General features: G+C 41.4%; 1 protein-coding gene across 2 annotated transcripts in view; it reads left to right on the forward strand.

Annotated features, from left to right (window-relative positions):
- The window catches only part of FAR1 (fatty acyl-CoA reductase 1), a 34,106-nt gene extending 30,308 nt beyond the window's left edge, over positions 1–3,798 (forward strand). For both annotated transcript variants that reach the window (XM_053981646.1, XM_053981644.1), the window contains exon 12: positions 860–3,798. In XM_053981646.1, the coding sequence (XP_053837621.1) occupies positions 860–1,022 (163 nt within the window). In that variant the 3' untranslated portion in view covers positions 1,023–3,798. The remainder of the gene's footprint in view (positions 1–859) is intronic.
- Positions 3,799–13,259: the final 9,461 nt, after the last annotated feature.

Below are 13,259 nucleotides of genomic sequence, written 5' to 3' on the forward strand. Positions count from 1 at the left end.
TTCTCTAGGGAACCACTGGGTAGATTTGTTCCTCAAGTGGAAAAGCATTGCTTTTGTAACACACACATTTAAACTGTTCTTCTCTGCAAATAAGATTTGTAAAGGAACCCAGCCTTACCTGCGAACAAGATAAAGGCAGTAGTTCCCTAAAAAGAGCTGCCTTTAAAATATAAATTGTCATGGTCTACTGAGCCAAAGAGATTGCTCTGTGTCTAAGAAATCAGAGCAAATTCTGGTTGTTTTTCTTAACATTTCCATCTCTACGTGCGAGAAGATTGCTAAAAAGCACAGTTGCTCTAAAAGGTCACTTAGTTTATCCTGCACTTTAAATACTTGAGAAGTTCCTTGAGAAGGAAGGAGTTTAAAATTGCAGTGAAGAGGCTGGGTTCCTTGGCTGGAAATGTCTGGAAAATCTGATGAGTTCTTACAATAGGGTGAGGTGGTTTGGTTTTTTTATTGTTATTGTCATCAGTGCAGTTAGAGTTACTTTGACGTATTTAAGAAGTTTTAAATACATGGTGGGAAGAAGGGAAGTTTAGAGTGTTAAATATTTTTTAGTTGGCAGCCTCTATAAGTAAATTACCACTGTGTTGTTGGCTTTAGGAGGTTTCCATCAAGCAGCTCTAAAGCAGAAGTACATGTGGTGAGCAACAGGGCTGACTCTGCTCCTTGGTTTTTCATTCTGCTTTTCAGCAGTGAAAAGCCTTCTCTGTTTGTTATTCACTTTTGTCATTACTCATAATGTATCTTGAGGTGAATAAACAAATTGTATTTTACACCAGAAGATAATTTTTAGTGTTCTTTTTTCCTCAGAGTCTTTGTATGTTGACCCTTAGTGATTGCTTTGGTTTCTCCCCAGGTTAAGGAACATTCGCTATGGCTTCAACACGATCCTCGTGATCCTGATCTGGCGCATCTTCATCGCAAGGTCACAAATGGCAAGGAACATCTGGTACTTTGTGGTTAGCCTGTGTTACAAGTTCCTCTCCTACTTCAGAGCCTCCAGCACAATGAGATACTGAGGAAGAGGATTTAGCATTAGGACATCTATGCATATGGTGGTCTAACTGCACAAACCCTGTAACATGTAGTCATCTCACATTTTGTGAAGCATAATTTCATTTTTAATTGAAGTGAGAAATAAGCGGTATGGTATTTGTAACATTAGCTGTGTATCTTCCTGGAAATGGAGCAAATAAAAAGCAAGTGCCACACTGAATTGGCTTAGAAAAGCATTTAGATAACTTTAGCTCTTTGACCTGGGGAAGACATATTAGACCACTGACCAACATAACTGTGCAATTTGGAACGTGTTTGATTGGAATCTGCCTTAACATGATTTCTTTTAAGTTTTACTCCACATTGAGCAAGATAAATATTGGCATAGTAGATACTAGTTGCTGTAGAACCTATTTATTTGAAATTCTTCTAAATTACGAAGGGTTTTGCAAGTTGCAAAAGTGTACAAATGACTCTGGATCTCCTGATATAAAATAGAGAACTTCTGTAATTTGTCTTTAGGTTTTGCCACTTCTTCCCTTCCCCTCAAAGTAGGGATGCAACAATGGTGCCTCCTTTGCTTTAAAAGAAAAAAAGAAATTAAAAAATGAACCAACCTTCCTTATTTACTGAAAGGCCTTTTGTATACCTGGGCTTCAGAATGCACTTCGTGATTCGGTTCTGAGCTTGAACCTGGCTGTGTCCAACTTGCATTTGTGTCGGCATGAACAATTTGCTACTCTGAAAGCAGAACTGATCCTTGCATTGAGCAGATAAAAGGAAGTGTTACCCCGAGAGGGGTAAATAAAGTCATTGACTGTCTTCTTTTTAATGATTTTTTTTTTAAATTGAGAACACAGAGCCAGCACTTCTTCCGACTTCAAAGGGTAAATATAATGAAAAGGAATTTATTATGCTTGGTTGCTATTTATATTACTGGTAATAGTAGCTGGAAAAGCTGTAACTTTCATTAAGAGATACACCTGTTTTTCAGTTGTAAGCAATGTCAGCAAATACTTCAAGAATTAATAATTTTTTCAAAATCTCTGAGCTGTTAAATTTGATGCATGGGCAATGCACAAGCACACTTTCTCATCCCTGTCCTAGTAAAACCTCATTTCACTGGGTAAGCAGAGTAAGATGCAGCTTGCTCCAAAATGAAGAGATGTTAACAGTTCTTCCATCTGTCTTTTAACTTAAATTATTAGGTTTAAACCTGAAGAAATCTGGGTTTTTTCCTGCATGTTACTTTGTTTCAGTAGGGGAGACATTTGTAAAAATGGCAAGTTGTACGAAAAGACTGAATCCTTATTTCTTTAATCCAAGGCAATACATGAAGATCCCTTTAAATTTTGGTTGCACAGATTTGAGAACACTGTAGTGTTCCTCTGATTCATGCACTGACCAGCACCCTTGCCCAGTGCTTGTTCATTCAAATCAGTTTGTACTGATTAATTTGTTCTTGAATCTGCCTGCAAAGGCAAATAATGACTTAATTACACAAGAACTCCATTTTACTTGCCCTTGGTAGTTTTTTGTCCTATTGAATTAAATTTGTAAAGAAGTTATTTTGCTATTCTTCTTAAACTCTTACTTTAAAGAGAGCACCTTTCCTGCAGGTGTATATCTCCTTTTGAAAAGATAATGGCTTCCTTGTTGAAGCTAAATATTCTGTAGTAAGTAGTTAAGCTGTAATTCCTTTTTAAAATTCCTGGTGTATATATAAAGCTAGTGATGAAAAGCCTAAATGGTCTAGGACCACACCTTGTGTGAGAGACCTCTGACAGTGGCTGAAATCAATTAAGGCTTCTGTGCTTGGAGATGTTACACTTTAACAGATACAGTAGGTGTATGACATTTTTAGCTGCCTCCCCAAGTATCTCACTAGACCTGAAAGTATGCTTAAGCATTCCTGAATTATAGACTTTATTCAGAGGGGCCTCCTGCCCAGTGACACCCCTTGTCCCATGTTGGCACGTGGCTGAAGTTTGCTAAAGATAAGTACATCATATTCTGTGAAACAATCCACTTAGGAATTTTGGTTGTTTCTAACTATAAACATAATATATGAACATTTTAACATGAGACTTCTAATGCTGATTTGTTAACAGTGAGATAAACTATGAAGCCAATGAACCCATTACTTCTGGTCCAAGACACTGCTTAGAAATTTAGTATTTTGGATAAATAATAAGGAGAGGGATTACTTTAAGCCTAAGCTTATTTAACCTCTACACTAAACATTTGCCAACTTAGAAACCCATTTTTTCCCCTCTTTGGAGACTGTTGTTCTGTGCCCTTTTGGTATTTTACACCAATACATCAGTCATCTGTTGAACTGACAGTAGAGTCAATGTCACATTTATTCTGCTGGTTTTGTCACTTCCTGTGGTCAGTCTGTGAAATTTTACCTGGAACTATTGGATTTTTTCCATATGGGAGTCCTGTCCTCCTGCAGTTCTTCACACCAGTGATTGCACATAAAGGATGTTGGTCAGAAATATAGTGGAACTATATTTTGGTCCATGAAGGCAGACTCAGTGTTTTGACTAGCAAGTTACAGGAGGGTTATCAGCTGGTTTATAGGAAGAGGAGCAGACTGAAACAACATTATCACTGAACTGTTACTGGTATTTAAATTGGGGACCAGGAAAAAAATGATATTTTCCTGTAATGGTTTTCTCTGCTGTAGGAACAGATGTTTGGAAACAAATGCTAAATCTGTGAGCTTTTATAAGACATAAACAGAAATATTGGGTGCCTTTGTTTGTAAACCAAAAATAAACAAATCCCTTGAAAGTGTTGTTAGTGTTCATTGAATCTTTTTATGTTGTTTAGTCTAATTTGTGGAAAATACCCAGATAATTTAAATGTCATCTTAGTATACCTTAATATGCTCTTTTCCTTTGTGAGAAACTGTGAAAATCATGTTACTGATTCATGTGCATTTTAAAAAAAGCAAACCAGAAAAACTTCACAATCACAAACCAAAACATTAACCCCAGAAAGCCCACCAAACCCCCAGAATCTAAACCTTCATGAACTGATACCAGAAGATATGGTGAGGTATCCCTGGTCGTGGTGACTGCTTTTTGTGCATCAGCCTCTTTTCCCCTCGCTGTCATTGCTTGTTCATTTGTACTATTAGTTTCACATTTATTTAAATAGCATGAACCCATCTGCATTTTCACATGGTTTAAAAAAGGTACTGTGGTTTTGCAGAAGCTTTAGGATTAACATTTCAAGGAACTCCAGTTATTTATGGCATCTGCATTTCGTGGTGAGGAGGGAAAGGTAGCATTAAGTCAGTGCATCACCAAAATGCTGTGGGTTTTTGTCTTTTATTTCTTGGAATATTCAGTTTTCACAGATTCCTCCTTTTTTTGGTCAGGAACACAATCCTAAAGATCTGCAAGCTGTGGTTTGAGGTCTGCCAGCTTTAAGTTTAACCTTTCCTTTACGACTAAAAAACCAAACCAAGACGGTTTTTGTTGGTCTCAGACTCAAACTTGGAAGCAAAGAGCAGAAAGGTTAAGATGCTGTCTCCTATGTCTTGTGCTGAGCATGTCTTGTGTTGAACATTTTGCCTTTTCTTCATAGTATAGTATTAAATCCTGTGTTGTTGAGAAGCAAAGAACAGGTGTGTAAAGGTAACTTGGATTGAGAAGCACCCAGCACGGAGCTAGGAAGTAAAACTTCCCATAATTGTACATATTTCCCAGGCTGTTGAGCAGAGTTGAAAACAGAAATGAAGACAAGCCACCAAAGAATCCCTGCTCTGGAGAAATGTACTGAAGTGTATTTTTGTTTGTCAATCTCTTTGTGCTGAAGCACGAGCAGTTTTTGTCTGGCCTGGAGACATTTGCTGTGTGTTTGAGTAAATCTCCAGAAGCAGTGGAGCTGATGGCAATTGTCAGCTCTGATTTTCAAGATGTGCCCTACCATCAGAAATGTAGAAGCACAGGTTGACAGGTCTCACTTAGCACTTTCAGTTCCAGGTTTCCTTCCTCTCTTGTGGAGCATTGCTGAGCCCCTCAGGCAGCTCTGGCCTCCTTTCTGCCTGCAGAGCACTTCCAGTTAAAGGTTGTGTAACCGAGCTGCTGCTCTGCCATCTCAAACTAAATTTAACCCCGCTTCACTTCCAAGATATTTATAAATGCTTTTCTCCTTCGTGTTATCCCAGTGCTTTTCTTCAGTGCAGGAGCTTTGGCTTTCCCTGCTCCACAGCTATTGTGACTCACTGATAGGTAATTAGTAATTATGCAACTGTCTCTTCTGGAATATGGAACAATGACAGCTCTGAGCAGCTTTTATTCTTATTATGGGAAGCAGGAGGAACCGTGACTAATTGGTGAAAGCACAAGTTCCAACACATTAATGCACTGGAATGCTTGGAGCCATGGGCCCTAGGTAGGGTGAATGGGACTTTTTAATTCTTGATTCAGTTACAGGCAGTAACCTCAAATGTTGGGATTGTTACCATAAGCCTTTAATATCACTCTAATTGAACTATTAGACCTTTGAGGATTGTGATTCTGTAGCCACCCTCACTTTCTGGAAAATTCGTGGCCTGACGTGGAGCATATGGAAAAAAAGGAAACTTGCCATAGATCCTTAGAAGTTAAAAAATGAAGACCACGCTCAGTTACAATGTTCTGGGGTCTAGAATGAGCATTAAATCTTAAACTGCCCTTGCCCCTTATGGTAGAAGTTTCTGTGGTGTCCTTTGTGTGGAAACAGCAGTCCAGTCCACCAGCAGCAGAAAGGAGCTGTGCTATTCTTGTGTTCATCAGCCAACACCTGATTTGCCACCTCAGTGAAAATGATTCAGTACATGGACACTATTAACTTTTGTATGTCAGCCTTAATCCACATTCAAGATGGCATCATATAATTGAATTATTTTTATCTTTATGGAACTCGGCTGCTCATCCTTTCCTTCATTCCTGATGAAATTATCCCAGAACTGGATGTCCAGGACACAAATAGTTGTGCTTGCTGTTTTAGGCACCTTGGGTGGAATTCAAGAATCTAAAGGCAGGAGACTTGATTTCCTCTAGTATACAGCTTTTCTCAGCATGATTCAGAATCATAAGGCAAACGCTTAAAATAAGCAGAGACTTTGCAAAAGCAGTCACATTGTGGGGTGGGAGAGACCTGTGGAAACAAAAGGAAATGGTTAAATTAAGGGAGAAGGAGGCTGAATATGGCTAATATTTGTTCTCACGTATTCTCCAACTGTATGAAATCACCTTTGAGAGAGACTGGTTGGGTTTTTTTGCCTCTGTCTTTCAAACCCATCTTACCTTTCCTGTTTCATAAAGGCTCTCCCAATTTAGGTCAGAAACCTGCTATTTGTTGCACGATGCACACAGCACATAGGTTCAGAATCTTGTGCCTAGTAACTAGGGGAAGGATTCAAGGGAACTTCAGGCCAGATTTAATGTAGGACTCACAATAATCACCTTTTTCCTCTGTGTCTCACTTTGCAACAGTTACAATCCAGTAGGCAGCTTCCATGTTCAGGTGTAGGGTTCCACGTCCTCTTGCTGAAGAAGCTTTTTAAAAAGGAAGACCTGAGCTCTGGATTTAAATATGCTTCAGTAAGTTCTGATACTGGAATATTTTATGGAGTGAACCAACTCTTCAAAACTCTTGGCTCTTTTGTTTTCCTTCCCCACCCCAGATGCTGCCATTGGTGCCTCTGCTCTTGCCACCCACTCAGCTGACTTGAGACAAAAAGATTGGATGCTCTTGGCTGTCAAAACTTCATTAATGCCAGGCACTGTAGGGAAAATGCCACTTTGGAGTTTTAATACTACTAAATTCTACTTCTTGGACACAAATGAAAGGCTTCTAATTTGCCTAGGCTAACACACGCACTTTTAAGGTTACTTAGCAAGCAGAGCATGTCTCACCACTTTTCAATCCAGGTGTGTGGTTTTAAGTCACAGCTAATCTCTCCTTGTCAGCGACACCTGTGGTTTTCCTCTGATAAATATTTGATTTGGAAAGAAAAGCATGCAAGGTAACTCCCACTCTTGGTGACTCTAATTGAAAACCAAGCCTATCCATTTTTAATAGGAGTGTGCTGCACTTGGCCCAGTAAGTCACCTTCTGGATAGAGCAGCTGCTGCTTTGCTGCTTCCTGCACTCCACGTGGTCTCTGCATTTCAGTGGGTGCTTTGCACCTGTATAGGAGTTCAAAGAGCAGGAAATGTGACTTGAAATTCCATGGGACATGAGGTGACTGAAGATACTGTAGGGACTTCTACTCCAATAGTATTCTGTGAAGATTTTTTTATAGCAGTCCTCTGGTTAGAGAGACAGAGAACAGTCCCATGTTTGCAAGCGTTAAGCGATCTCCCTGTTTTACTGGTCTCTGCCATGACTGCAGGGAAAGTACTGATAGGAGTTCATCTGTTGGTAGAAAATACTAGTTATGTCTGAATTAATGAGCTGAAATATTTTTAATATAGCTTGGTAAAAAGAAAAATGCTCTGAAAACTCAGAGACATAGAATATGTAAGCAATGGGTGCTTTTCTCTTCCAAGTTTGTCCTAACACCTATCGAATAACTTTGTTTCTAATTAGAAATGAACTTTTTTAACCACGTGCAAAAACATCTGCCAGTTCTTCTTGGCACTTCTTTTTTTTCTTTGTTTTAGACTCATGCAGTCTTGTCACTTTAGCCATTCTGGTGGAAACTTGGGGTTTTTACTTCCTGTCTTTTTGAAAAGTTATTATCCTGGGAGTCAGCAGTGATCAGTGTTGCTGTCATGGAAGCTGAATGAGCAATTTGGAAAAAGATGCTCCTTTCACTTAATTGTGAGAGCTTTCCAGGTGCTTGGCATGCAGGTTTAGCAACGAACCCTTTTATGGCAGGCATCTTTTGGGGTTAAGCTGGGTGGCATGGTAAGATAACTTGCCTGAAGGAGCCATCTCCTCAGGCACTGCAGAGCCAGAAAAAACACCCCAAGTGGAAAGCCAGCGTCACCTGCACACTCCCAGTAACACCCTCCATAATCCTGAGAGGTTGTTGTCACCACACTGAAATGTTTTTTGCATTTGCTGTCATAAAGCCATTAAAACATGACAAGTGAAGATGATGATTTGCATCCTGAGGGATGATTATAATCTTTAAAGCATGAAATCTTCGTACAGGTCATCTTTCTCTTAATTCCTCTTCCCACCTATGCCACATAGGCTGGCTCCTATGTCGAGATCACCTTGTTATTTGTAGGAACCCAGGTGGGAGAGTTTAGAACAGGTAATTATCAGAGTGTGGTGCTGCCAGAACACACAGGTGTTGCACAGTAACTGCCTGGGGTTTTAGAGCAGAATGAGGAGGAGTTCAACACACAAGTGATGCTGAAAGAATGGGCTGCCACCACCTGAACCTGAGGGTGCCTGCACCCAGCCTTCCTGCCCAGGGTGTCTCCTGTTCCATTCTGGGGTTTTCAGAGCTGATGGCTGCTGCATCTTCTCAGTCACCCTTCTAGAAGCTTTCTGGTTCCCTTCAGCAGCAGCAGCAGTTTCACAGGATCCCTTAGGAAGTCAGGCAGAGATGGAGATGGACACAGAATGCAGGTGGGAGATAGTGGGAGATGGGAGGAAACGTTTCAGCCTTATTGCAGAAATTACTGCTTGAGACTTGTCTAAAGTCTTCTGCCCTGCTACCTTATGATAGCAAGAAATACTTGTGCTTGAAAGGAATGGGAAAGTGGTAAAAAAAGTGTCTGATTTTATACAACTGGATTAAATAAAACTTGCAGAACTTGTTGGGAGTATTTGCACCTGGCTGAAAGAAGAGTGGAAAATGAAAGTTAAAAAGGAAGGTAGATGATGGATCACTGCTCTTAAAAATCTTTTTACTGCTGTCCTTTTCTTTAGGGTGGAAATTGTAACTGTCTTTGAGATTGTGTTTGGGAAGTAAACACTTTACTAAATTATTGCAAGCACTGATTTTTGCTCCTGCAGGAATTAGTTTTCATTAAATGTAAAATTGCTGCAGGATGATGTCTCAGGTTGTTGAATTCTCTTCTGCCAAAATGATCTATCTGAGGGAAGATAAAAGGTACAAAGGCTGTAAGTAAAATTTGATTGTATTGCAGGTTTTGAACAACAGACTCCTGGCCACTGTCTGGGATGTCTTTGGGCTAAAATAATTTGAATACACATGAGGTGGATTGGTAGGCTCTGCTTGGATTTAACTGCACTAACACTTTGAGCAGTGTGTGTTATTAAGCTTACTAGAAAAGCAATATTCAGTATTCTGAAGAAGTGACATGCATTTACCCTTGGTATGCACTCAGACTGTAACACTATCAGAGCAGATTTTCTGACACTGCTGTCCTTTCACACCTTTTTCTTTGGAGAGGAACGACTGAAGATCAGTTGTTTATTGGGAACTGAGAACCAGAGCCCAGGTCACTCTCACCTGGTAATTAACTTCTTAAGCAGAGTTATGCCTCAGGGGGACTGTTTGTAAATGGTGCCTGCTACCAATGTTGTGCTTTAAAAGTACTTGAGTAAATAATCTATACAGGCAATACTTTTCACATTCATTGAAGTTTAACACTTTGCAGACTACATGCTACATTGTGATATTTAGCCAGGCCAAACTGGATTAAAATTAAATATTTTCTAAGTCATTATTAAAGAGCAGATTAAAATGCTAGTGCCATCTTCCATATAAAAACCATCCCCTCTAAATTACGTGATTTTCTCTTTTTTGGGTGTAAGTTCTACATGCATATATGTGTACACACACCCATATATATATATATATACACACAAATGTGTGTCTTTCCAATGTCCATCTTTGTACCAAAAAAGCTTACATGTTGCAGTGCAAGGTGGACAAGAGGATTTGCACTGCTCCAAGGAGCTGGAAGGTTTATCATCTCTATTTCACCCTTATGGATTGAATGCACTTTGGAGCCTTACAGTCCTGGGCTTGTTTAGTTACTAACAGAGACCATGTGTTGTCAATAAGTTCTGCTCCAGGACAATTGAGTTGTGAATAGAAAGGATGAGTAAAGAGTGTGAAAAATTTAAAAACTGTGCCACAAGAGCTATTTTTGTGGCTGCAGTAAGAGGTGTGAGCTGTAGTTTCTTTCCTGTTGAGGTTGAAAGCTTGACAATTGGGAAATGAACTTGCTGAGAGACAGTGTCAGAGCTTAAAAATGCTCTTTGCACATGCTTGAGTAGGTAGCAAGAAATGGAGAGCTGAAAGTACAGGAGTAGGTTCAGTTGCATTGCATGACAGGCAGTTAATGAAAACAGCCTGGCACCTTGTAACTGCACACATTTGCGGGGATAAAAAAAACCTTTTAGTTTCCCTTTTCCTGCAGCTGTGTTCTAGAGTTAGTTTTTAAAGCCAGCTGGATTGCAGAGCTAAGCAGTGGTTGAGGGAATGTGCTGGTACCCTGCTAACAACAATCTTGCAGATGCTGTTGCTGTGGTGTGCTTTTTGGGGTGACAACTCATTTGCACAGGGAGGACGAGCCAAAAGAGGAGGTGTCCCCACAGGGGGGCTGTACGAGGGCAAGCAGCGATGAGCAGAGAGCGCTGGGGGTGGTGGCTGCTCCTGAACACCCAAGGGGCTGCTGTGCCCCCCTGCTCTGGCTCTCCTGGCTCTCTCCCACGGAGGCTGGGTGCCCTGCCAGAGCTCTGATCCCTGTCCCACGCCTCTTGGTCTCTCCTGTGGCTCTGCCGATGTGGATGAGAGGGAACGTGGGAATGCCTGGAGGCAGCTCCAAGGTGCTCACATTCCTGCAGCATCTCCCCGAGCCCCAGCTCTTCTGGAGTCTCTCAGGGTTTCCATGGTGAGCTCGGAACCTGGCTGGGTGGAATTTGGCAAACAGGCCAGGCCTGATCTGCTGCCTGATCTGCTCCAAAGCCAGGAGCGCGAAGGGAAGGAGCAAAGGGGATCTCCTGTGGAAACAGATGTTGTGCCAAGGGGAACTTGAATGGCAAAACCAACTCCTGTCACTGATTCAAGGCTGGATGGGTCTTTGAGCAAACTGGTGCAGAGGGAGGTGGCCCTGCCCATGGCAGGGGGCTGGAATGGGATCATCCCTAAGGTTCCTCTCAATCCAAACCATTCTGTCGTTCTTGCGCACTATTACATTCCACATTTTGTTGGGTATGAGGAGTGTTCTGATTAAAGGGAAGTTTCCTGCAAGGAAAAAAGTGTCTGAATGGGCAAACCACCCAGCTCAGGTGCCATTTGAGGTTGGCCAATTAAAGCTACACAGCAGCAGATGATTTAATTTAGGCTTTAATTCTAAAAGCAGCACTTTTTGCTCATAAGCTCTCTATAGGAGAGCACTTTGCATGAGTGAAGTCTGCAGAGCTTGCTGGGATGTTTGGGTGCCAACAGCAATCCAATTATGGCAAAATGCAGCTTCCTCTGGTCTCATTTGCTCGGCCAAGAAGTCAAGATCATTAAGCCTCAGCTGGACTTCTCATAACTCCTCTGTAGCTCCTCAGCTGGAGTTGTACATACTGAAGTTTTTGAGTGTCCAGATGGTCAAAAATATCTGTAAAATATGCAACAGAAGAGTGGCATCTCAGAGGTTCTGAACTGATTTTTTTTTTGTTGCTTTTCTTGGTTTTAATTATTTCAGCCTTTCTGCTATTCTAACCTTTGCAGTGGCCACTCATGCACCACTAATCGATACAAAATCCTAGTTTTGTTTATTTAATTGTATCACTTTAATAATAGAATATTGTACCAGGGATTTCAGAGTGAGGAATGAATGACTAAAAAAATAAAATTTCAAGTTTAACAAGTTTTAAGCTAAAGTGCACCCAAATTCTTTAGTCGAGGCTTTTCCACCTTTATTAAGTCCAGACAGTTGCTCTGTGTGTGTCAGTTTTATATTTAACTCAATCTGGGCAGGAGAACCTTGACTGGACACAGCACACAAGTGACAAAAGCTGTGAAAGGCCAGAAAATCAGGCTGGAACCAGAATCTTCTTGTGCTCAGTGGTGAATCCTGGCCTATGGGAGAGGCTTTGGGGCCCTGCAGCCTGGGACTGACTCTGCTGTTTGAAAAGTGACTCACACTGAGCACACCTAGAGAGTAACCACTCCTTTCCTGCCTGCTCCTCTCCTGCCTGTGACAATGACAATATTGGAGATGGAATTATTAACTCCTCACAGTGCTAAGCCCAGCATCCTTCCTGCAGGCACAGAGAGGCTCTGGGGCTGCAGGAAGGTTTTGCCTGGCTCTCTTGCTGCCTGGGAGCAGTTCAGGCTGCCCAAGACTCTACTAAGCCCACAGAGGACCTCTAACTTTGCAGGTAGAAATATTGGGGTGTGGTATTTTATTTATGGTTTTTTTTTTTTGATTACTCTGGAGGTGAGGATGTGCCTCAAGCTTTCTGTGCTGAGGCTTTTTTGTTTTGTTTTGTTTTTTTGCATGAAAAGATACCAAAAACTACAGTTTACCCCTGACCCTTGCTCTAGAGAAAGCAGAGAGTTCCTAAACCATGAATTAGTGATGGAACCCCATACATATTACATTAGAGCAAGGACCAGTGCAGAAAGTGGCGTGTGCTAATTCAATATAAACCAGCACAGAGTGGCACAAAACTACAGCATTCTGCAGTGTTTGTGATCTGCAGTTCTGAGGGCTTGACGTGGCACTTTCCTACATAAAAAGGGTTGCATTGTGCACTAAGTTGTGAAAGAAACGCTGCTGTTCAGTGTGTTTCAGCTGTTTTTTTCCTGCAGGGAGTTAGTATTTGCTGTCTACGCTGTTGTGTGGCTGCTTTTTTGGCTTTTTTTATTTTTTCAGAACTGGCCAAAGCCCTTGCGTGATCAGCACAGTGCCGCTCACAACCCCCACGGCCATGAAGTCTTGAGCACGCACAGGATCTGTGGGTGGTTTAGTTCTGTCTCCTGTTTACATCAAATGAAGAGCAAAGCTTGCCCAGGTTAACTTAACACCGTGTCTGCCTTGGTTGAATTCACATGTCTTTGAGCCAGGAATAAATGTGGTGACCAATCTCCTCGTGCCACTCCGGCAGAAATGAACGTCCTCAAGAAAGGGGGCTGGCATTAAAACTCACCTGCCTGCCTCAGGAGGACTCCATTGCAGTTGTTTTGCAAAGAATCCCATGGTTTCAGCTGCTGCTGATGGTTTGAATGCCTCACATCTGCTGATGAAAGGCAAAAGCCTTCCTGTCTCTGAGTGTGGTGTGGTTTCTGTGGTGCTCTGTGATGTTCCTCAGAGGCCTCCAGCTCT

Source organism: Vidua macroura, chromosome 6, assembly GCF_024509145.1.
Source record: "Vidua macroura isolate BioBank_ID:100142 chromosome 6, ASM2450914v1, whole genome shotgun sequence".
In the NCBI taxonomy this organism is placed as follows: Eukaryota; Metazoa; Chordata; class Aves; order Passeriformes; family Viduidae; genus Vidua; species Vidua macroura.